Raw genomic sequence first — 25,977 nt, forward strand, 5'->3', positions numbered from 1 at the left:
AATTTTTTAATACAACTTTGTACACCTGAAGAACCCATTTGTGAAAATGTTCACTTCCATAAGAAAGCTTTATGCTTTCTTGAGAGTATGATGTTTGTAAAAAGGTTGCAACTTTTTCTCGACCTCTTCACAAAAGAAATTTTAAATGCAATGAGTATCAATTTTGCTTAATTTCATAGAAATAGTTGGATATTTGTACAAGTCTTTCACTTTTTTGCGTACCCACTTTAAGATTATTTTCATCTAAATAATATTATGTTCTTTAGTTTTTTAATATTTTTGTTCATAAGAGAGAAAAAACATAAAATAAATATAGATTACTTAAAAATATAAAATATCAAAAGAACACATAACCATTAATTAGTGTTCGCTTGCTACCAATTCTCAATAAGAACATTTAATATTATTAGTTGAACTCTTTTTTTTTTCCTTGTTCAACTCCTTGTATACAACCTCTAAATATAAATTTGTGAAAATTTGAGTTTTGGTTCATAATTGTTATAGGATTTTTTTGCTTTCTTTGTATTAAGCTATTGAAAAATTAATAATTTTAGTAAAAAGGATCTCACTCGTTACTTTAAATTTGATCAACACTAAATACTATTTTTTTGATACCAAAACTTTAATAAATTATGAGTTCCGACTATAAATTTGAAAGTATAAAGTTGATACATATCTAATTCTTCATTGAATTTTTTGTTTGCATTGAATTAGATTAAACCTAAACTAATAACAAAATTTATGTATTGAAAAGATAATAAAAATATTAAAGTAGTCTGTAACATAATGTTCAACTGCGAGCAGAATCAATTGGAGAAACTAATGTTAATTATGAAGAAATTATTATAAAATTGATTGTCATAAAAGATAAAAAAAAAAACTAACTAACAACCGATGAACCTATTCCAGTTAAATCGATTATATATCAATACTATTAATGAATAATTTCAGTCAAATAGAATAATGCTCGAAATAACGATGGAAAATAATTGGGATTTCACGTAATATAAGATGACCCCGAAAAATATGGCACCTGTAAATAAATAATTTCTTGAATGTATCAATTTGATTTATTTTTTTATTTTTGTTAGAGGCTATTTTGATGTGGCTCTTTTGAATCAAAATTGCTTCACTTTATGTTTAGTTTTTTTTTCTTCTTCTTCTTATTATTTAGGACAACGTGTATGACTTTAGCAAAAGAAAAAAAAAACGATAAAAGTGTGGTTAGCATGTAGTACATGGACATTCCTTTAATAATTGCTGTGGTGCATGATTAACCTTTTGAAGATTGAGATCAACTTATGTAAAAGTAATTGGTTGAAAAACGAAAGGTATTATTTAGTCAATAGATATTGTTTTCTTTTCAAAATTTAACAACGTAATTAATGTGTTTAGCTTAGAGCTCCTATGGGAACAAATTCCTGTAAATACATGTAAGGAATATCTTTGAAAACATGATTATTAATCTAATGCCTCATTTTTCTATTTTTAACACCTTATAATTCAAGTTGCAATAATATATTGAGTTTTTTTTTCATTAAATCTATTACTTTATCTCTTCTTATTCCTTTCTAAATGTTCTCAACGTTCTTAGATTATTTCTTGATTTGTTGATGGATTGACTTCTCATCAAAACCTGATCCAGAAAAAGTTTTATCTGAGTCTTACAGTGGGTACCAAATGTTCTTACTCAAAATGGATTAGGAGAGTTCTGAAGTAGAGAAAATGTGACTTCTCTATGAACTAAATTCGTTGATCGATCACAAGGAGAGAAAGAAATTTCACTTGCAAAAGATTATTCGACACTCAAGTGAGTAAAAATATAGGATATTTGTGTGTATAAGAGAGTATGAATAGTTAAATTGAGTACTTTCGAAAAGTTATCACCTATTTATAAGTTTTCTTAAATTCAAACCATTAAAAATACTTTAAATAATTATTATAAGATATCAATTGTTCTTGTATGGGGTTAGGACCTAGAGAACTATTGAGAGAATTCTTCTATCGGTAGATCGTACAGTCCTTAAGCTTCCTTCCTTGCAAACTCCTCACTCTTCCTTCCCAACTTCGGCTCTCGGTCTTCTCGCAATCCATGCTCGGAGGGTACTTGTAGAAGACACTCCGACGCTCACGTCAGTAATGACCTTCGATACTTGGTTGTCAGAGTACGATATATGATCATGTACCTAACTCTAGGTTGCATTGCCTAGCACCTAATAACGAATTAGTTTCATTCACCTTAGTTGGATGTAATTGGAATTGAGCTGTCGATCGACCTGACGGACATGGGTCTTGACTAACCTCGGTCCATCCAATGATGGAGACCGAGACGTGATATCAATTATACGGCCCTAACCAGTAATTTTATGTTATACTAGTAACAAATAATTACTAATAATATAATTCATGTGTCTTTAATCTTATATTAAATTAAAAGCTTTTTATGTGAACGTATATGAGGTATTACACTAAACATTCATTTATCAATATATACATTTATGTATAGAAACCATCCTAATATTTTCTCAAGATTCGGTTTTCTATTGCTTATCCGTTCTCATATTTCCTACCACCCCCATCTTGCAAAAATGTGTCAACGGTAGGTGGCCCAGAATCACATGTTAAACCACATCCATGCCATGGTTGCATAATTAAAGGATATTTCGAAAAAATATATATTTTAAGGATTATTCTTACAGCATTGTTGCTTCATCAATATACAACATTTCAATTCATTTCCTCGTGCTAAATTATTACATTATGCATTTTCCATGCATAAGGACAGCAAAAAATTGGTGTATGTACTTCCACTGTAAGTCACAATCAGCTTAATATGCTAGGATTGAATTGGGTTCAAGATGAAGTCTTCTTCTGCTGGATTCCTTCAAGGACCAGATTCATGAACTAGGATGGATGCCACTTTGGCTAACTCCAAGCTAAAACATAACAGTGAAAATATTTTGAATTTCTTAAAAATAATTTATATCTATCTCAATTAAACAGAAAATAGTTTGACTCAGAATATTTTTCACCCCTAAGCCTAACCACAATTTGATTAACATTCAAAGACTCGTTTATATTTTAAAAGTAAATTATTATTAATAATAATATGATAGAATCACAAGAAAAATTCATTTCATACAGAGTTGGTAGAATTGAAGGAAAGTGAAAGAAAAATTACCAAAGTGCAGGGCGCACTATCATAGCGAACAACATATACCATTCATTGCAAATTGACATCTCAATTTACCTTGTTGGAAAAAGGTACAGTCGAAGACAAAAGTACAAGGAGTCTCTTATCCTAGTTGCACCTTAAAAAGTTAAACATTGGTGCTACAAATTTTATGTAACAACTAATCGCAATTTGTTACACTAATAAAAACTTTTGCTTTTTAAAATTTACAATTTTAATTGTGTAATTTCTCCCACATCCATCACTAAAAAAAAAAAATGAAAAAGAAACCAATTTTAGATAAAAAAAAAATAAGTAGTTCTTATAATAATTAAATTAGAGACCATTTTAGAAACTAAAAAAAAAAATTGGTTTCTAAATTAGTTTATATTATTGTTAAATGGTTTCTAAATTGGTATCTAATTAGTTACCAATGTTTTCACTACCAATTATTTAGTTTCTAAATTTGGTAGCAAAAATTATGGTTTAAATTAGATATCAATTTATAAACCATATAACAATAATAGAAACTAAAAATTTTTTTAGTCTCTAAAATGGTCTCTAATTTAGTCACTATAACAACTAATTATTTTTTTTTTCTAAAACTTGTTTCTATTTCATGATTTTCTTGTAGTGTATTTTGGAGTGAAAAACTTCAAAGTTTTGGCATGATCAAAATAACAAGAGGAAAAAGTAATGGATAGTTAGTTGAGGTGGTATATAACTAATTTTTTGTTATAGTTAATATTTGAGCTCTATAACAATTAAAAATAAAAGATATTTTACAATATATAAATTGATGTAGATATCATGATCGATATAAAAATTTATTAAATTGGTCTTTTATCGAATTATTCATAGATATATTAGTTTTAAATGATTGATTACTCATAAATATATAAATCTTAAACATTATAAATCGGTTTTTAAAGTTAAATTAAACTTAAAATTTATATTTTAGTTATTAATGGGATTTTGATATAGAAATTTTTGAAAGTTGACGGGCGTGGGTTTAGGACGTTATTATTTTTTTGCAAGATAATTATTAGTGTTTTGCAGAACTAAGAACTAAGGTGATGGTGGTTGAATGAAATGAGAGATTTGAAACCACTCCATAATGTGGTTGTTGTAGCTTTTGTAAAAGTAAAAATGAAAATGTTGGTTTATGAAAGATTGAAAGAACATGCCACCTACACTCTCATAATTTGAATATGGCTCGTCTTCTTTAGCTATTTTTGTTTGGCACTGTCATCATCATTTAATTTGGGTGTAAGAGAGGTGAAGGGTTGATGCTACGAAGCAAAGGGCATTGATTGTGATTGACATTAAAAAGAGGGAAGGTTGGTCGATGTTTATCCTATTATTTAATCACACATAACTTGCATGTAGGTAGAGGAAACCCTAACCTAACAAAGCTTTAAAGTTTAAAACCTAGCCTCATTTCTTTTGTTGCAAATTATAAGGGTTTGGTGTGTTGGAAGAATTGAAAGTTGTGCCTAGGCTAAAGAATTTGCAGTGAGGGTTAGTACGTAAGATTTGAGGAATGTGTTAAAACTAGAAAGAGAAGCATGATGTAGTGTCTGTTTACTAGGGTTGCATAAAAAATTGATTGTTCCTTTTCTATGATTTGTTTTGTTCCTCTGTATGGTTGTATACTGAGGAGGGGTGGGTTATAATGAGTACCCTTTTTGGTTCATTGCGATAAATGTACTTGTGTTTATGGGGATATATAGAAACTAACTACCTGGTAAAGTGAAAAAAGCATATTAAAAGAGCATGCATCCCAATCAACATTAATGATACAATGCAATCTTTGTCAGTCAGCTACGTTCGAGGTTGGTTTCAACTCCCTTTCCTATTCTAAGCTAAGCCAAATAAATAAATAAAGCATTAGTGGATAGATACCCTTAATAATCATGTCAACAAAACATTTCCAACTCAAAATTATTGCTTACTCCAAGAACCAACCAAGCAACCCAACATTTACCAATCTCAAAGTCTTCAGTTCAAAGTACTTGTACCAAACTCAATTTATGTTTCTCCTCTCATTACACTTTGACCACACATCTAAAACCTTAAAAAGGAATCATCTTTCTTATTTCATTCTATTCATTTATGCATCACATTCAATCAATGCAGAGTTTCGTTTGTTCACACCATCTCCATATCAACAGTAACTTTCATGTTTTTAATATTTAATATAAACACATATTAATTACTTAAAATCCTAAAAAAGCCAGATTAGTTTAAAATACAAGTAAAATAATTCAATTTACGTGCTCCTGTTAAAATAAAAAATTAAAAAAATAGTCACGTGGTGTCGATATTATATATGCATAGTGAGATTTTGTTGGTGAATTGATGTTAATTTGTAAAAAGTTTTGAAGATAATTATGAGTGGGTGTGGTCCAAATCTAGATGTGTAGGTAGCACAGGTCTATATTAACAAGACTGGTGGTGGTGGATAAACATTGCACCAAAGCTATGGTTAGAATGATGATTAATGATATAATTAAGAGTGTTGTTAAGTGAAAAGCAGTGGCTTTCAGCATAATAGAAGGTAGAAGAGATGAAAGGTGATGGTACATGGATGGATGAGTCTTAAGCAAAGAAAAATTGAGATTAGGGTGAGAATCAATGAAAATAAGTGTGAGGAAACAAATTTTATGGTGTAGGGTTCTTGAAATGGACTAGGGGTAGAGGTCAGTGTGACAGCCACCATCATCCAGCACCACTTTTTTCTACCCTGGAAAAAACATTGGGACCCTCCAACCATGAAAAAGGTTTTTTGCATCCCCCACTTTGAAGTGCACAACCCCCTTTTCCAACCAACCACTTCTTAGTTTTCCCTTTTCCTATGAGTATACCAGTAAATCACTCATCACATATTCTCCACTGTTCAACTCAAAAGGCCCTCTTTTGAATGAATAATATATGAAAAAGCAAAGAGGAAAGGAAAATTAAAAAGTAGAAGGGAAGGGTTTTGCTTTCGAGGCCAATTGTCAAGCTCATACAACTCCTCCACTATACCCACAAAACTTTTTCATGATTTTTTCTTTGTAATTTGTCCTCAAAATTAAAAAAAAAACAATAGATTTTAAAAAATTTACAGAGTTGAGAAGATCACCACTTTTTAAAAATAAAGAATTCGTGTTTTAAAAATAAAGTTGAAATCGTAAAAATATTGAATGCTTTAAAAAGGTGTTTCTTTAATAAAAGAAATCGTGTTTTAAAATAAAGTTAAAAATCCTAAAAATATTGAAAGAGTTTAAAAAGGTGTTTCTTTAATAAAATAAATTTGGTTATATGTTTTGTATAAAAAATGTTTAATAAGATGTTTGATTTTATTAGATGAATTATGTGGTATAGAAAATGTAGTCGTAAATGATGAGTTTTGAAGTGTAAATTCATGTGAATATGGATGCAATGTATATCAAGGACCTAAGACTAGATGTTGTGTAATGGTGAATGTTAGACTTGGAGATATTTGTATTTATTGGACTTACGTAGGAAAAATGTATGAAGTGGTGATAGGCGATGGATATTAGTAGGATTTAGCCGGCAATGCAAAAAAGAAATGCATCTAATAAGTTATAGGAATTTATCTTAAAGGAATATGTTATTTGCCTCTGATTGAGCATAGAAGAGAACAATGGTGTAAGAAGTACAAAATTTCTTATGCCTGAATTCAACTCATGTTTCTGTTCTAGAAGTTCTTAAGTGTTTATTGTAATGGACTTAGATAGGTGAGAGCCTAATGCCAAGTACATAAAATTTTCCACACAACCTTACACTTAAAAAAATAAATGACAAGCAATCTCTTCTTTCTCACCACACAACCCATACAAGCAACTCACCAATAAAATTTCTTGTCTCAGCAGATTAACCTTAGTTGTTATGCAGTTACTCACAAGTTGTGATTTGTGCACAAGGAAGAGCCTTTACCTTTTAGAACTTCTCAAACAAAGCCATATTTGCAGCTCCCACCTCTATCTTTAGAAAATTATAGGCAAATTTTATTGAAAATTCTAGCTCCTTATCATCCTTCTAAATCCAACTATCCACAACGCTCTCCCCCTCCTCAACAACCTTTTTATTTTCTATTAGAAACAACAGCTGAACGACCTGATTCTCTTCCCACATAAACAAATTTCTCCTCCACACCAACTTCCACTCTCAACTACAATTGTTCCACCTACCTGCTTGTAGCAAAGTACTACCACAATTTGCAACAACCAAATATAATCTTGGGAATTTATACATTAACGCTTCATTATGTACCCACTTATCTTCCCAAAATTGGATTTTCTTCTCATTCCCAATTGCTCACTCGACTTTATCGTCAAACTCTCAGCCCCAACCATCTGAATTCCAAACACTTTTTGTTTAGGTATATTATTTGTGTTCACTCTAACTTTTATGTAAGTTAATTTGACAATATCACCATATTGGTTGCCCTAGCCGTGCTGAATCACGAGACACACTACAGAACAAGGTGCGAGAGGTGAATGGGATGAGAGAATTGCATTCTTTTTCTCTAATTTTCCTAATCATTTTAATGAAGAAGATATGTGGAAGGTGTTCAATAGATGGGGTAGGGTGGTGGATGTCTTTATCTCAAGAAGGTTGAATGCTAATAAACAAAGATCCAGGTTCGTCAAGTTCCAAAATGTGGTGGATGTATTTGAACTTGAGAAGAAATTAGATGCAATTTGAATTAGAAATTGAAAGTTGTAATCTTTAGTACAAATTGTTTAATGAGTACATCAAGTTGTAATCTTTAGTACAAATTAAGGTTTAATGAGTTTAAGGTACATCAAGTTGTAATCTTTAGTACAAATTCTTTATTATAGTTTTAGAATATTCTAAATAATATATCACATTTAATTATCATACGATGTGGGAGTAAATATGAATTTATTATCATTCATATGCATGATCTCATATATGCAACATGATTTTATAATAATGATAACATGCAACATAGCTCTGATTTAATAATAAAGTTGTGTAGTTTTGTTTTTTAATTTGTAGATTTGTATTGATATGTTTGGTATGAATAGAGGAATGAAAAGAAAAGTTATATATAAACAAATATCTGGTGATGGTTGCATTTGAGGTGATGAGTGAAGAGAATATGAATTAGCGTTGGGTATGGGTTAGGATATCTGCGTCGATGAATCCCATGAATTAAGAATAGTTTAAAAGATATTGTTATATAAGTGTCAAAAGCTCACCCTTCGGTTTCAAATTCTTGATTTGACCTTCTATCCTTTGGATGCCCATTTTGTACTTTATTTTTGTATTCTATATTCTCACAACCTTTGCTGTTTCCATATTCTGCCCAACTCATCATCATTAATTTAATATTAACCTTTCCTTTTATTCTTCCCATTCATACACTTTGCTTTTTATCAACAAAATTATGTACTATGTTGAACCAAGCTCAGTTAATGTATTACCAATTATTTTGAATAGTCTATTTTGGACGGGGAAAAAATGAAAAGATGGGAAAATTTTGGTTTTTTTTTTTTTTTTTCTGGTGATGTAACTTGCATGTTTGAGATTGAAACAATATCCAGCATAAAAGTTGTTTGGTAATAAGTTATTGTGGACACTACGTTGATGTTCTCTTCTTTTATACACTCCCAGAATAGTTGTTTTCATAATAAAAGCACTGTGTTGAGGTCTAAAGAACAGTCACTTAGGAGTATGGACCACCTACACGCGTACCTCAATTCTAAACTTTTTTTTTTCTTTTCAATTTCATCATATAACTTAACCACTGTGCATTATTACTTCAAAATCACGTTTGCAGTCAATTCTGGCTTCACTATCACAAAATTATTCAAACCCAAAAGTCGAATTTTCTACAGTGTATGACAAGAAAAAATTAGATGAAAATTTATTTTTTCTGTCGATTCAAAAAACGGAGGCTAAGTTTATAGAAGAAATCTTAAAATTTTGTCTCATTGAAAAAAAAAATACTTATGACCATTATTTTTCACTGCTCATAATAATTGCTATAATAACATTTTTTTATAAAGATGTATATATGATTTATTACTTAAATTATGAGTGAACAATCTTCACCCTTTTCCAATCCTTGATTTCACACATACCTTCAAAACCCTACCGTTCTGAAAGCCATTCCCACCTTTTGGAAGATAAGTTAATTATTTTAGAATTCACATAAAATTTCCTCAGACATCTAGATTTATTTTAGTTCAACAATCAACATAAAAGATTTAAAATTTGTAATATATACAATAATATCAAAAAACTAAAAGCATTGATTATATAAATAAAACAAATGTTTGATTAAGTTTTAAGTATGCAATAAATTTGAATATTTTTAATTAAATCTTTGTTAGTTTTTTTTTAAAAAAATTGAGTCTTTCTGTATTAATTTGTTCATTATATGGATGAGGTGAATTTGATCTTATCCTCTCATTTTGCTTATTATCTTCACATGTTAGGAGAAATGAGTTTTTGTGATTAATATATAATATTAAGTAACTTTAATGCTTTAATTGAAAACGTACTTGATAATTAGATCACTATACTCTTTGATAACTTCTAAGTCATCACTTATAATGACAACAAAAGGATCATAATTATTAATAATGTAGGTGATAATCACAATTACATATTTTCACAAAAAATAATAAAAATCATTTAACATTTTATATTAATCACAATATTATTTTATATTGATTATAAAATTTAATATTTTTTAATATTTGGAGATAAATAAACAAGATGACACTACAAGATAATAATTACACCACTGAATTAGCAAAATAAATTAAAAAAATTAGATATTCAATGACAAAATATAAGTATTCAATAGAAAATAAAAAATACACAAATTTATAAATAACTTAAAACAAATATACTAATTCACTTTTCACCTCGAAAAAAAAAACAAAAATACTCACTTTCTCAACTTATAATGATGATTAATAACAAAATCAAACCTTAAAATAATAATTTTCTAAGTTTTATAACACAGACTTACTTTTTACTTTTGTGTTCCAAGAAGTTAGTTATACATATAGCACATAACACTTGTGGAATGCAATAAAAAAAATTGTTCTAATGGATTTAATGTTAAAAATCTAAATATAAAATTGAGTTTGAAGTTGAGACAAAAAAAAGTTAAATAATCTACACACTCATTATGTTAAAGTTTTTGGTTGGGACTAAATTTGATTCAATGCATTTTGCTTGCAAGTACATTGAATGCTCTTTGTGAGCATCTAATCAAATCACCTTTACCTATTTTTGTCATATTTTTTTTAATAAGTATCACACTAATGTCTTCTCACATTTAATAATTCGATATCTTGTTTTTTCTTTTATGTTCAGAGAATAACACTTCTTATTGAATTTGGTAAGTACTTGAGGTAACAAATAATACTTAATATCTTTTCTTGATTTCAGCCACCCACATTGTATCATGTGTGTTACTACGTTGCTTTTCACTATGATTGCAATATGGATTCCAAATACTCAATTAGAAATTGGAAAATATATTTTGAAACTCACTATTTTACCTACATTCACTTAATAATTATTTTATATAATAAAATATTATATTAAAATAATAATAATAAATCTAAATTAAATATTGTAATAAAATAATAATTTTCAGAGTTGTAAGTTGAATATAAAAAACTCTATGAATATATGGTATGCTATTTTCAAATTTTATCTCCAAATACTTTTACTCTTGCTGCTTCTTAAAGTTGCAATATTATAATATTCTTTTGATGTGTGACTTCTTTATTATTTTGTTTATTATTTTATAATAAACAATGGTACTTTATACTCTAATTCTTCTACACTTATTTGACAATTAATAATATTATTATTTTATTTCAAAATTTTATTTATAATTACAAATACACTTGACTTTACATTCCATGTATTTTGTGTAAGTATAAATGTTGTTTCGTCTATTTCATAATTAGATGAGTATAGACGAATGCGTGCAAAGAGGAAGAAGGAGACGGATGGGCTGAGGGACTGTTACAATTATGGGCCTAAATTAACTGTACGTGGCCCAAGACGGATACATCAAATCTGAATTGGGCTAAAAATTGGCAAATTCTTCCTGCACCATATCAATTTTAACCTCCACCATATCAATTTTTTAAATTTCCAAAACTACCCTCCTGCACCATATCAATTTTAATTTCCACCACATCAATTTTTTAAATTTCCAAAACTACCCTCCTGCATCATATAAATTTTAACCTTCACCATATCAATTTTTTAAATTTCCAAAACTACCCTTATTCCAAATTAAAAAATCCAAAATAATAATTATAATTGAGAAATAGAAAAATACATGCTGGACAAAAAATTATGAACACAAAACTAAGAATACATTCTGGATAAAAAATTTCAGAATTCAAAAATATGTTCCGAAAATTGAAATCCAAAATATTTCAAATAAAAGTTTTAAAATTTTTTTTTCTATTTTTGTGTAAGGTTATTTTCGTCATTTAGGAGGGATATTTTTGTCATTTTCTAGAGTGATTGGGTGCATGCTGAAATTGACAAAAAAATTCACATCCCATCCCTGCGGCCCAAAAGGAAAAAGGAAGAAACTATTACGCAAACCCGACTCTTTCTTCTTGCACCTCCATATGTTCTTCTCTCACCTCCATAAATTTTCGTATTTCCAAAACTCTCCCTATGTAATATTTCAGATTACATAATCCAGAAGTCATTTTTTACATTCGTAATTAACTTTGGGATTATATAATCTGAAAGTCTTTTTTCATTTGCATGATCAGCTTCTGGATTACATAATCCGAAAGTCTATTCTAGCTTCCGAATTATGTAATCCAAAACATTTTTTTCAAATGCGTGTTCGGATTACATAATCTCTGGAAATTACTATCAAATTCAGACTTCTGGATTGTATAATTCCGAATACCATTATGGATTATATAATCTGAAATATGGAAATGTCACAAGAAAAATAAAAAAATATTTTCATATTTTGTTTGGAGGTGTAAAAGAACATATGGAGGTGCAGGATCCGCAAACACTATTAAAATTAAAGTGTAAAAAATGAACGTTGTAGCAAAGCCCAAAGTTGATTGATATGTGTAAATGTTTAATATAACATTGTTTTCAGAATCATTAACATTTTAATTTTTAATTGAATTTCTGTTTCAGCAGTAATCATGAAATGACTTTTTATTTCTCTTGTAAAAACTATTACATTGAGCAATTGGCCCATTATTTTCACAATGAGAAACAATAATTCAATGAATTCTTTTGAGATCTTATTTCACCTCACACTTCATTAGTGAGCCACCTTTTTATTTACCTCTTAATGTAGATATTTAAAATATGATATAATTATTATTATGTTTAACTATATCTAAAAATTGACATTTTTCGCCTTTTCTATGTAGCGTATTGTTCTGAATTTTAAATGAATTCTTTGAAATTTATATATAATGTCCTTTTGGATTTAAATTAGAAATTAAGTTAAGTTAAACCAGAAAAAATATTATAATTTTTAATTCAATTAAAATTTAAGGTGAATTTTACTTGTTACTAATTCTGAATTAAAGATATAAAACATATTAATATGAACATTAAAAGTTAGTTAGAGTGCTCAAACTAATGTTGAAATATGTGAATAATAATTGATAATATTAAAAAGCAAAAGAAAATATACGTGACATAATAATAATAATATAATAATAATAATAAGCATAGAAGTGTCATTAACCTCTGTGAAGAAGGAATAGCTTGAAGTTTGTAAAAATGAAGGGAATGAATTTTTGAAACATTTTCAATATAAATGGCTTACAAGAGTTATTTATTTCTAAAAATATTGTTTAATGATATTTTATAAATAAAAGTATTATTTGATGTTAATCTCACACACGTAAATTGAAAAAAAAAACCCTTATAAATAGAAGATACAAGTCTCTCCCATCAATAAGTAATTCTCTTCAATTTTTAATTTCAATCTTTAACTTTATGCGCAATTTTCTGTAGCTAATTAATCAAGTGTAAAATTTTCAAAAAAAATCAAACCACATTTGCTTAAACCCTAGACCTCAAAAGCACTTAAAATATGACGAAGAAGCGAACAAAAACATACATTATTGAATAATATTAAGTTGTTTGGGATAGATTGGAGAAGAAAACATGAAGATTATTATGAACTCTACTAACGTAGTAACTAAAACTTATAACGTTTTGACATGCAAACGTTATTATTACATATCTTAATGGGTTAGGATTTTTAAACCCAATGATTTATTCAACCATGCCTTCCATCCACCACTGCTCTTTTGAGATACAAGCTCAGATTGTGGAGCTGTGTTTGATGAGTAAACCTGCTTCTTGCACAGCACAAAATTCCTCACCCCAAAAGATCCTATCGGTTCCAATGGACTCAGAGCTACGTATTAAACAAGTTACACCAAACAACAACAACCCTTTTAGCTTATAAATCATTGTAATAATCAAACTGAACCAAACTTTATAATAATACGTTGTACTGTTCTATCAATACAGTGTTATGTGATCGACGTCATTTACTTACTAATTAAAAACATGAAACATAGTTTAATACCTGGTACAATAATGATAGATTTATATTTCAATTAAGAATATGACAAGTGATTGAATGGTTTCATATTGGTTTTAATTATTAAATTATGAAACATCATGATCCTGAGGGCAAAAGAACAAACGACAAGTTGAGGGGCATGAAAACATCATAGGAGGGAATAGATTATCGAATAGCCAAGCAAATGACATTCACATACTTCATTAGAAATGGTCTTTGGGATCTAACTCGCATATTAATTGCAGAGAGACCAAGCTAACAAAAAGACAAATACTCCTACAAATTCATGCACCAAACGAAAAAGGGAATAATAGTTTTCAAAAACGACAAAACTCAATAGTTGTTTTCAATATTATTTTTCAATTAGAATGAGAGTTTACGCCTCTTATTTATAAATATCAGAAACGAATTTGACTTCACCTCTGGTAGAATAACGCCAAAAAAAACTTATAAAATTGCCTTTTTTTAAAATAATATTTAGATACAACTGTTTCATGTTATTTTTCTTTCAATGAGAATTAGAAGTTTTGCATTAAAGAACAACCATGAATTAAAGGCTTATCTTTCAATTTAATTGTTTTAATCCTCATCATAGTAACTAAAATGAATTAAAATCATATATGTAATTGAAAATATATAAGAATTAAAAGTGAATGTTGTTAAGTGCAAAAACTGAAAAGAAGATCCAAAACTAAAGAAGTGAAAGTGATTGAAAAAACAACAGCAAGAACAGGAAAAAGGATTAGAGAAGAAGAGAAGGAAGTTACCATCAAAGCCAGCATTTGCAGAGTAAAGAAAGAAATTGGTGGCATCAAATCCCAGAACAGGAAGCCTCCCTTCACGTGCATAGGATTTGAGAGCAGTTTCAATGACCTCAGAAACAACCTCTTTCTCATTCACCACAAACCTTATGGGCCCCGCACTCCCCATTATGTTAATCGTCACAAGAAACCTAGTACTCTTCTTCCTTTTCTCATCCTCGTACCTTCCCTTCTTGTTCTTCTGCAACACCATCTTCTCAAAACCACTCTTCATCGTACACCACGCCCTTCTTCCTTCAAATTTGCACCCACCCAGATGAAAAGTGGCCCGAAAATAGCAGCTTTTCAAGGGTCGAGGCCCAGGCAGCGATAGTACCACACAGTTTTGGAGGATCCAAAGGAAGAAGAAGAAGAAGACGCGTGAAGAGTGGTGCCACGCGATGGAGCGGTGGAGAAGAGCATGAAAGAAAGAGATAATAAACTCAAACCCAACATCCAAGGCAAATTTTAAAGAGGTTTGAAGAAGAATGAATGCATTAACCAACGAGTCAGAAGAAAAACACAGAACATTAAGGTGTGAGCATGCTTCTGCCCGAACTCAATGCTTTTGGCAGTTATATCTGTGTCTCTGCATATATATATATATATATATATATATATATGAATATATATTAATAATAATTCATTTCTTTTAGTTTCATAAAAAATGATATTCTGTCGTGTTTTAGATCGTTCGTTATTGTAAATACATAGAAACGTGCACTTTTGACTTTATTCGATTTATTCCATCCTTGGACCATCTTTAAATTATTATACTGTTACTCAATGTGCATTCAATATGTTGTATTAAATGTTTTATTTATGTTTCTTTGGTAAATGTATTATTTATTTGTCTCTAAAAGTTTATTAGCATTATACTGCTCCCTTCATTTCTTGAAGAGGTCGAATTGTTCTTTAAGAGGTCATTTCTTGAACCATATATGGCGAAAGTAATAAATTGTTTTAATTTCAATATATATATATATATATATATATATATATTAGTCTTTTTTTACAATATAATATATACATATAAATTGAAGAAATACTTTATTTCGTCTATGAAATATTGAAAAATTAACTTAAATAAATTTTTCATATAAATATGTTAAAAAGAATATGGTTCTTGCATCTAAATGTCATTATAATATCTAAGTGATTTATCAATGATTTAGTATTTTTACATTTTTTTTATAATTGAACAATTAATCATACTTTTTATTTTAAATATTTCTAGAATATCTCTATATAGGTCTTAGAGTCTATAAATATATATTAAGTCGTTAGGGAATATTTACTTAATTTTCTGGTTCACTTTTATACTGTATTCTATAACTTTACCAGCTCTTATTGACTTGATCATTGAAAAAAATTTGGCTGGTGGACCTCCTATCAAATCTCATCAACAACTTGATGATTAATCCTCAAAGATATAAATACGACTTCTTGGTAAAATCACTTTTCGACATCAGAGTCATACTCTTTTCGACAATAATATTTAACGCTTATCATGGAACCTAGGTAAAATTATTCACATACCACAAGTCTTATGGTTCTTATTAGAAGTAGAACTGTTGCGTCATTATCATCATCACATCACATCAAAGTAGTATGAAGTCATTTGAAAATAAATTATCATCACATTAATCCAAAGTCATTTGAAAATAAACAACAATCACATCGAATCAAAGTTGTATGAAATCGTTTGAAAATAAACGATCATCACAACAATAAAAGTTGTTTGAAAATAAATGATCATCATAATAATTTGAAATCGTTTGAAAATAAACTACCATCACATTAGATCAATACAATCCTACAAGTTGTTTGAAAATAAGCAACCTCAAAGTAATCCAACTCAGAACAAATAAAATATCATTATATCAAAATAATTTGATTAACACTTAATGAACATGTTAAGTTGAATCGAAATCATTTGATGTATAAAACTCAATCAAGTAAATTCAATCCTTAGAGGCTTTAAATTGAATCAAATGTAGTGACTAATAAATATATGATTTCATAATATAATACCACAAGTTTTTAGTTGTTGACTAACTCCTCGCTGACGACATCCTTAGCTAAATCAAAAACTAAACAAACTCAATTTTACGAAAGGTCACAAAGCACCAACCACAAAAGATGGTTGTGATAATACAACCTTAAAACTAATTACTTGAACAAAACACTAAAACTCGTTTATCCATCGAATTAGTCCAGTTGCACCTCATTTATAGATTTTGAACTTGAGGCTTATGTACCTACCCATATTTGAGATATGCAAAGATATATCACAACATAATAATATAAATCTAATCAAATCAGATAGCCCGTATAACTCAAATATGTATGTATATATAGTTACAATTGATTGAGTGACAAATATCCCCTAATCAATTATATATTTTATTTATTTCAAATATCTTTTGAAATATTTCAACCTATCCTCTAATTTACTTTTATACTTATATATTCTATAATCTCTAATTTACTTTTATACTTATATATTCTATAATTTTTCTAGTTCTTACTGATGTAAGCATTGAAAAACCTTTTGTAAATAGATCTTCCCTCGGACTTCATCAATCCTTGAGGATCAATCCTTAGAGTCATAAACTCAACTTTTTAATAATACCATTTTTTTTCTACCTTGGGAGAGTTGCTTTCCTTTCCTTTCCTATAAGAACATGACAAAAATTAACCATTTTGTGGTTTCTAATTCTTTATTCTACTTTCAAATTAGGTTATTCTGAATTTCAACACTAATGAGAAGTGCTAATTAGGTTAGGTGTGTGCAAGTATAACCATGTTGCGATGAGGGATGTATTATACTATGTAAGTGTATTTGGTAAGAAACGTGAGAGAATTTTGCTTTATGTTTTTGCATGATCCACCACCTCTAAAACTTAATCTTGAAAGATGTGAATATTCATAAAAGTGGAGGTCTATAAGAGAGGGAATTGGAGTAGTGAATGAAGTGGTTTAGTTGATTTACGAGTCTCTATATTGGGTTGGAATAAAGCAATGAAGATGGAATATCTCTTTTTGAGGGTTTGCATGGAGCATTGAAGAAATGGGTAGTTTGGATGGAGCAGGTAAGCTCTTCCTTCAATCTTTCTTTATTCTTTTTTTTTTCCATTCATAAACTAATTATTCAAGCATCTTCTACCTCCATATATTCCCCATTTTATCTTCTTAATTTATCACGTGTCTCTCTCATATCAGTTTTATCGCTCATATTTCTCTTAAACTTTCCAACTTTTTTCGAATGGTTGGTTTCTAAAATTTCCTATTTTACCTTTTGATTCTTGTCCTTTTCTACTTAATTTATTGGTATGCCATTTAGGTTGTTTACAAATAACCAAATTGATAAAATGTTTTTAGTTTATATAAGGACATTCTTATTGGAATGATCATAACCAGAGTCATAAAGTTACTACTTTAGTTTTATAAGACTCCTTGATCATAATAATAAATTTAAATAGCACCTTGGATCATAAAAAAAATCTTTACATTCAAATTCGCTTGTTTCATAAAAATATTTCATAATAATAAATCATTTATATTAAAATATATAAATAACATACCATTAAATAAACCTACAAGATTCTTATATGAAAAGAAAGATATGAGATCTTAAAAACTCACGAAAAAATTATTTATTATAAAATTTATTTGAAGTTGTATATAAACATTTATGTATAAAAGTTAAATGTAATCTTAACAAAAAAATTTAATTATATTTTTCATTTATATTTTTAGATTTTGTTTAAAATATCTATTGTGTTCCATTCTACTATAGTTATATTCCGAGTTTAAAATAATATTTTATGTAAGCTCTATTGTCAACTGCGAAATGCCTATCATTTATATTTTATTGGTCAATAATTAGACAGTTGGATGATTATAGGTCATCAATAATACAGACTAAAATATTTTTTTGACAAGAATTATTGCTCTTTTTTTTAATCACTCAGCAGTAATCATTATGCAGTTATTATACAAAATGAGTAGTATTTTCCGTGTAATATATGGAATAAATATTTTTTTATATAATTAAAATTTCCATAAATAAATACTTTGTAACATATAATAATTTTCTTAAAATTATAATAAACAAATATTGCTTAAGTATATAAATTGTATTTTTAAATTTAGAATGAATAACTTACTTTGTGGTATAAGATCTATTTTAGCTAATGATCTTGTCTCTGTATTTATTGGAATATTAATACAAAGAGATTTTGTCTTTATATTTTGAATCTATACAACTAAAAATTAAAATATTTGATAATAGATATAAATGAGTAAAAATATTATTTTATAAACCGATTTTATAAAATTAAGTTATATTTAAAGTTATTTTTCTTTATTATAATATTAAAAATTTATACAGTTAAAATTTAATTATCTTATCAAACCGAAATTTTTATTTTTTACAATGAACTGTTTTAAATAAAATTTGTTACATGTTCGTTTTGTTCATCAGACTATCATACAATAAAAAATTATAGATAGTTATCATACAATCAAAAGTTATAGATACTTAGAAGAACAAAACGTTAAAAACATTCAAAGTACAAATAAATAATTCAGATTATTCTTATTATCATTAAAATATAAACTCATATTAATATGATCTTCTACGTTGATAAGGTCTTCAACGGTTCAAGGTCTCAACATATCTCAATCTTATGAAAATTAACAAATGTATCCGACAACTGTTCGTGAAAAAGATGTTGGACAAGCCGATTGGGAACTTATGTACACATTGTATGCCATGTTCATTAACGATTACAAGCATAAATTAGAATTGCAATTTAAGATTTTAACATAATCCCAAAACAACAGAACTTAAATAAGATTTTTTAGAAAATGTAATGAACAAAAGACAATATACAAGTGTGAATAAAAAAATAGCTTCCTGCCTGTTTGAATTGCATACCAAAAAAAAATTACAAGTAGTAACAAGATTCAACCAAACTAATAAACAATTAAATAGCTAAAGCATATTGAACAAGGTTTAATTCTTAACCATGGGTATGAAAAAAGTTTTATTAACAAGAAAATGTACATAACTTAAGAGAAAATGACACTCAAGTTTCTGCGTATTCTATTACTAGAAATGAAAATATGGATCATTACTCAACAACTAACAAATTATTTTTCGTTAACCCTCCACCAATAATGGGGAATTCTGGGGAGAGCTTCCATTCACCATCTACCAAGAATTTGATTTCATACCTACACAACAATTATTGTTTTTGAGTTTGAAGAATACTCACTCCAGGTTATAAGGTGAGTTCAAACGCTTCACAAGTTTAGAAAAATGGTACCTTCCTGGCCGGAGCAACAATGTTGTTGAAAACCTTGTGTAACTACCATTATATTCCGGTGAAAGGTGCTCTCCTTGGCTCCAGCCATCAAAGGTTCCCATAATTTGCACGCTCTGATGGAAAATGAAAGTTCAAATAGGCAAGGCATTATCAAATATATTAAACTTTTGAAGCCAGGGTATACCATAATGTTGCATGGCTTCACGGAGCAACTATTTTGTATCCTGAACATTTAAACCCAATACCTGACGCTGAAAATCAAATTTGTAAAAAATAATGTACTTATTTGACACTTGTAAGTGGGATACATTTTCTAGAGAAATCAAATCTCACGTTTGAAATAGCTTTGGTAGGCAAAGAAATTTCTCCAGTGTTTATTGACAAAGCTGAACCTTTTTGTGAGGTAAGGGAGGGAGAGGGAACAGATTCTTATTTAACATTTGGAAGTTTAATATTGAATTTGTTTACCTCAGCCATGCCAATCCAAAACACAGAAACCGCCTTTGATTGTGCCGCATCAACGTCCTTGATTTGTTCCTTCAGTTGTCCACGTAAAGCTATGTAGGCAAAAACAACGCATTTTCATCGATAAGGACATAAAAGAAGCCAAGTTGGCAACACATTGCTGTGAGGTTTTATTAGTATATACTACACAAATATCAGCAAGTAGTTATCCGGAATGAAATACACTTGTGAATCCTATAAGGGGTAATCAGAGCAAATGCCATTATACCTTCTAATCTAGCAACAAGGTGAGAATGAATGTACTTTCCATTGATCCTCCTTGAACCTTCTGGAATACCACATTGAGCTATTTCTGCTGCTAGTCTAGTTAGAGCCTAACCCCAAAGTAAACCATACATTATGTCTCAATATGATTCTTAACAGCTTTTAACGTTTGAACAATTCTACAATGCAACAAAAGAATTCAGTGAGGAAGGCAAGTATCAGGCATACTACAATTACCAATGCATGCCTGCAGAGCTCAGTAACTGATTGAGTAGAAAATTAAACTGCAATTAGTCCGTTGGATGACATTCTTTTACTCGTGATCATCTTATTAATATAATCTAGCTTTAATCATTAAAAGCTCCATCAAATTAATGTAATTGTTGAAATAATTTACAATCAGCATTTTTTATCTTTATATTTTCAGACACAACTTTGATATTACGTGAAGTTATCAGTACAACATTACAGAAGCTTTAACAAAATGTTAAATTAATATTATCCTATGATAACATGATTTATGTTTTCAATATCAATGACTTGGGAGTTCTTTTGACGATGAAAAGAAGAGTATAACACCGTAGCAAGAACACGAGGGAAGGAAAAGTTATCCCGAGGTGCAACTTCAGTATAACATGAGAATAGAAGAGATAAACTTCCACGGAAAGTATTGTAAAATTTCATGAGTTAATTCTTAAATCAATAGTAATTAAGATACAACACAGCGCCATGAAAGGTATACAGTATACTCATTCAGTTAAAAAGTATGAAAGCTCTAGGTCAGCAAATATCAAACGAAGAAAAGTTGGCAATATATAACAGCATAAAAAGTGAGAAGGAAGATATAATTGAACCTGAATTTCAAGCTCAATGACACCAAGTTCACTTTTGAATTTTACCAATGCATCCTCCTTTACGTTCAACTGCAGAGAAAAAAGAAGCCGGTACAGGATGTTAGTTCAAGGACCTTTGCCATTCATACATCTTCATTCTAACTTCTGACAATGGCGTCTATGACCTATGAGTTCAATAATAAACCTATACTATGCCCAACTGATGCTGATGCGATGAGGATAAAAATACAGAAGAAAGTCAGATAAGTCTATTCCAAACACACTCCATCAGCTTTCGTACTTCTGTTTTATGACAATCAATGTATCATGCAACAATGATAGCTTTTAGTAATGAAATTCAAAAACGATTTTGAGCATTAACCACTCATTGTAAACGGACTATTATAATTACGAAAAATGTCAAAGCCAAAAGAATTAATAAAATTCACCATCCTCTCTAATCAGCCATATTTTCTAAATGTCATGGCATCCCATCGTGTACCACATTGTCCTTTCTATCCATTTCTATGACCAGCAAAAAAAAAATATTATCTTGTTTTATTGACTTCATCCAGATTGAGTTGACTAAATCCATCCCATGGGCCTATTATGACATCAATGCATCTTCTTCCCAATGAATCATCTAAAGGTTGGCACAAATAAATTCCCAACTTTCTATACAAGAATGTCATCCAACTTTGACCATTTAGGCAATTAGCATAAATTGCCAAAACAGGAAACATCACTATCATTAAGAAAATTGCACTTTGGTTTCAATGTAAGGGCAATGCAAAAAATATCAAATATAATGCAGAACCTGTCTTTTTAGGAACCGATTTTGCTGGTTGGCTTCACTAAGCTTCTTAGTGAGTTTTTCTCTCTGTGTGTCAGCAAGCAGTGTCATTACCTGATTAGCAAGATTTGAAACAGAAGATATAATCTAAGTATTAATTTCAAGTTGCAAATACATGCACAAAAAACATACTAACCTTTTCTTAGAATGTGAGATAATTTAAGCCCAATAAATTAAACACAAACTAAACACGTAACTTCACCATATCAAATTATCTCCCAAAATAATCGCACAGAGTGAAAAAAATACAATTAGTCTTGACAATTGCAGTCTCTTCAAAATAACTGCACAAAATAAAGGGTGTTTGTTTAGTTTTTGGAACTTGGTGAAACCATTCCTTCGGGTTTAATTTCTCTTATTTTAGAAACTAAAACCCCAACAAAAAACAAATGTGAGACCTATTTAAGTAATATTTCACCGAAAAAACTCCACTTCAAAACTTGAAATAGTTTCTCTTTCCTTGATCCTTACATTTGATTTTTCCCAAGTCTATTTGTTGTTCTGCCTTCCCATGAAAGAAGTATATTAACGGATAATCAAATTTTTTTAGAGAATAAAGTAATGCAAGGTAAAGGAAAGTTAAAAACTGGTTAACCTCAAGCCTCCAGAAAAACAAAGCCAAGTAAAGGAAAGTTGCACAAAGAAAATAACACCACAGCGAGTGAAGGACGTGATCCTAATTTCCAAGTCTGCTTATTTTTAACTCTTTCTAAGCATGGTAGAAGTTAATCAATTCCCTATTTTAAGATTACTAAAGATAGCCTAGGTCTCTAACAGAATGCAAATAGAGTAATAGACTATCATCTAATCAACTTCCCGGTTTATTTTCACTTCACACAGAAGAAAACTGAGACAAAAGTAGAGAGAGAAGAAGAGAAGTGGTTTTAACAGTGTGAAGGATTTTTTATAGTTCACAAGGTACATCGATACTTCAAAGGCCATGCTAAAAATAATCTCAAAACAATGGCTTCATCTGCTCTAAAAAACGAGAAAATAACATGGTCAGACAATTAAGATGTATTTCTTCAATTTCAGGTGTTTTTAAAGTTAAAACATGTCTGTAATCAAATGGTAGTCGTGGGATTTCAAAAAGACATTTGTAAGTTGGATAAAAAAAGAATACCTGTTCACGGGTAAGTGGTTGTGCCAAAGTCTCCTCTTCCGAGTCTCTAGATGGCTTCTCACCTTCGAGCGAATTATCTCCATATGATGCAGATTCCTGTAAACTAATCGGCACAGAATTTGGTCTACAGATAAAATGCCTTTTAGGATACACTGTAGTAAAAGCTTGAAAAGAAGAGGCCAGTCTGTGAAAGTCCCGTGTAGAACTTAAGGCAGCCACTTTACATGAAAGTTTCTTAGAGCTTTCCCATCCCATTGTTCTTGAAATATTTGAAAAGAATATTCCCTGTGTTTCAAGATGAGGCCTACTCAAATTATGAAAGAAAATATGGTGATTAGTATCTCAACTTGAAACATGACAATAATGTATAACAGCATATATTACTACTTCATAATACCCCCCCTCCCCAGAAAAAAACCTTCCGTTTTCTGGGGTTAAGGGGAGGACCAAAGGAGAGGGAGCATGCAGAGGTGGCATTAAGAACAATGCTAATGCTTCACACATCCTGAAGGTTAATTCATTATTATACTTTGTGTAGGCTTACCTTGCAATACTTATTTCCATTATGAAGTGATTGTTAGTTCCCCTGTCAAAAAGAGAGAAAAAAAAAACAGAGCATCAGGACCTGTTCAAGTAGATATGTTGAATCAACAGATTAACTCTGCAAAGCCGAAATGTCAGGATAAATTACCTAAAGAGAAAATATGAAAAGAATTCTGAGCAAGGTGTTTCAAAATAAGTAAATGGTCAAGTTTCCACACTTATAAACCAAAAGTTTCATGTGTTACAGGTTAAGGCTTCAAAAGTGTAAAATAATGTGATACTACTTTGCATAATTATTTCCCCTTTCGTAACATTGGTGATGGACTACCAGAGACCAAGATCGTTCTGCTATGGGTATCAAATCATGTGAATTAAAATAATTTGTTTAATTTCTAAAAGGATATTTTTGTTGAAAATCACCAAGGTGATTCCATCCAATAGAGAAAACTGGGTTGTGGAGACAAGATTTATCCTCGGTATCAAGTAGCTCAGTTTCACATCTATCAGGTATCAACAATGTCCCAGTCCATCAACATAACAAACTTCCTTTTCCTTTACAGTATACCTCATTGATTATAAAGAGTTCACACTTAAATTGTCATGACTTACTCTAGAAACAGATCAGTCATGATGATAAGATTTCCTAGTGACCGGAAACATCTTAAAATCCAGAGATTCTTCATCAATAAAATACAACAAGGAAATCTAACTTCAAAAAAGGGGAGCCATGAAGTTGATTTACTGCTTCTTTACTTCTTTATTTCACTCATTGCTAACTGCTAATTACCAAGGACACAACCCTCTGTTGAAACATATCATCCTCAATCAACAGTGAACTGTAAAAGGGAGTGTCCAGCACAAAAGGCTATCTCCAACAGGAAACCCGATTCACAAACTTCCCCCATGGAAGGAGCCACTAGTCCCCTAAGATACAGACAATCTCACAAGCAGCAATTAAAACTCCTATTTGGCAAAATAATCACCAAAGCAATTTACAGTATCAGAAAGCACAAAAGAGTGTGTGGCCCAATTAGCGACTCCAGGATGCTGCACCCTTTCCGCTGTGCAGCTTCCAGCCAATACTTTTTCAGACTATAGAACTCCAATCCGAAGTCCTATTCCACGAAATTTACCATGGAATTCTACTGAAAACAAAACTTCTTTTGTTCTTGAGTGAATGGTGTATTTAGAAGAACAGCACAAACAAGAGGGAAATTCTCGTCTTTCCTGAATCATATTGCATACTGCGATGAGATGCGAACTAAACGGAATCCAATAACATACTTGAGGACTAATGATGCTTTGGGTAACAACTAATGTCCCTGCTAATACTAAACTACACCGTATCATCCAGAAAAAAAGGTTATTAGCAAACAAAAATCCACCAGTTGGTTGATGAGTGAAATTGCAAAGTAAAGTAAGCACTTACACAGAGAGAGTGTGAAGAATAGGAGTAGATGGTTGAAACCCTTGTGTTGTGCAGGGAAGTTGGTTCAGATCACACCGCTATGGTTCATGTTCACTCTTTTTTCGAGGACAATAGTGACAGTGATTTTTATGGACAGGGAGTTGGAAGTGACACCGTTATTATACAAGATGAAATTTAGGAGATGAACGTGCACCATAATCAGCACGTTGGGTTTTGCATCAATGAACGGTGGAGGATTCACCATGTTGTTTGGCTTCTTCTTGTTTGATAAAATACCTTTAGTTAGATTTTATCTTCTTCTACTTTTCAATACTACTGCTAATTTGGTGAACTCTCTTCATCCTGATAAAATTATGTAAGTAATAAATATATTTAAGATAATATTTTATGTTATTGAGATTTATCTTCTACGCAATATAAATAATTGTTTAAATGTATAAGATAATAAATTAATCAATTATAAAATTATAATTCATTTATTAGATAATTAATCAAGAATGTTAGATGTGGATAATTACATTAACTTTATTAAGTTCAAGATTTGAAT

At 29.8% G+C, this 25,977-nt stretch overlaps 2 protein-coding genes across 5 annotated transcripts; both read right to left on the bottom strand.

Annotated features, from left to right (window-relative positions):
* Positions 1 to 13,320: 13,320 nt before the first annotated feature.
* On the bottom strand, positions 13,321 to 15,175 carry LOC137814964 (uncharacterized protein At4g22758). Its single transcript, XM_068617942.2, has 2 exons — positions 14,552 to 15,175; positions 13,321 to 13,613 (listed from the first exon to the last, which is right to left on the bottom strand). The coding sequence occupies exons 1-2, from the start codon at positions 14,817 to 14,819 to the stop codon at positions 13,438 to 13,440; spliced, it is 444 nt and encodes a 147-aa protein (XP_068474043.1). The 5' UTR covers positions 14,820 to 15,175; the 3' UTR covers positions 13,321 to 13,437.
* Positions 15,176 to 19,596: 4,421 nt separating this feature from the next.
* Positions 19,597 to 25,769, bottom strand: LOC137814965 (PROTEIN TARGETING TO STARCH (PTST)). Of its 4 annotated transcripts, none has more exons than XR_016514927.1 (9): positions 25,431 to 25,758; positions 24,003 to 24,044; positions 23,459 to 23,762; positions 22,300 to 22,389; positions 21,504 to 21,572; positions 20,654 to 20,759; positions 20,389 to 20,477; positions 19,921 to 20,171; positions 19,597 to 19,828 (listed from the first exon to the last, which is right to left on the bottom strand). XR_016514927.1 is itself a non-coding variant. In XM_068617943.2 (9 exons), exons 2-9 carry the CDS (start codon positions 24,020 to 24,022, stop codon positions 19,726 to 19,728), a joined length of 894 nt encoding a protein of 297 aa, XP_068474044.1. In that variant the 5' UTR covers positions 24,023 to 24,044; positions 25,431 to 25,769; the 3' UTR covers positions 19,597 to 19,725. The 4 variants fall into 4 exon arrangements, 1 of the variants encoding a protein (XP_068474044.1); XR_016514928.1 differs by having other exon boundaries at positions 19,921 to 20,033; positions 20,654 to 20,828; XM_068617943.2 differs by having other exon boundaries at positions 19,921 to 20,033; positions 25,431 to 25,769.
* Positions 25,770 to 25,977: the final 208 nt, after the last annotated feature.

This window comes from Phaseolus vulgaris, chromosome 1 (assembly GCF_051622355.1).
Source record: "Phaseolus vulgaris cultivar YP4 chromosome 1, ASM5162235v1, whole genome shotgun sequence".
In the NCBI taxonomy this organism is placed as follows: domain Eukaryota; kingdom Viridiplantae; phylum Streptophyta; class Magnoliopsida; order Fabales; family Fabaceae; genus Phaseolus; species Phaseolus vulgaris.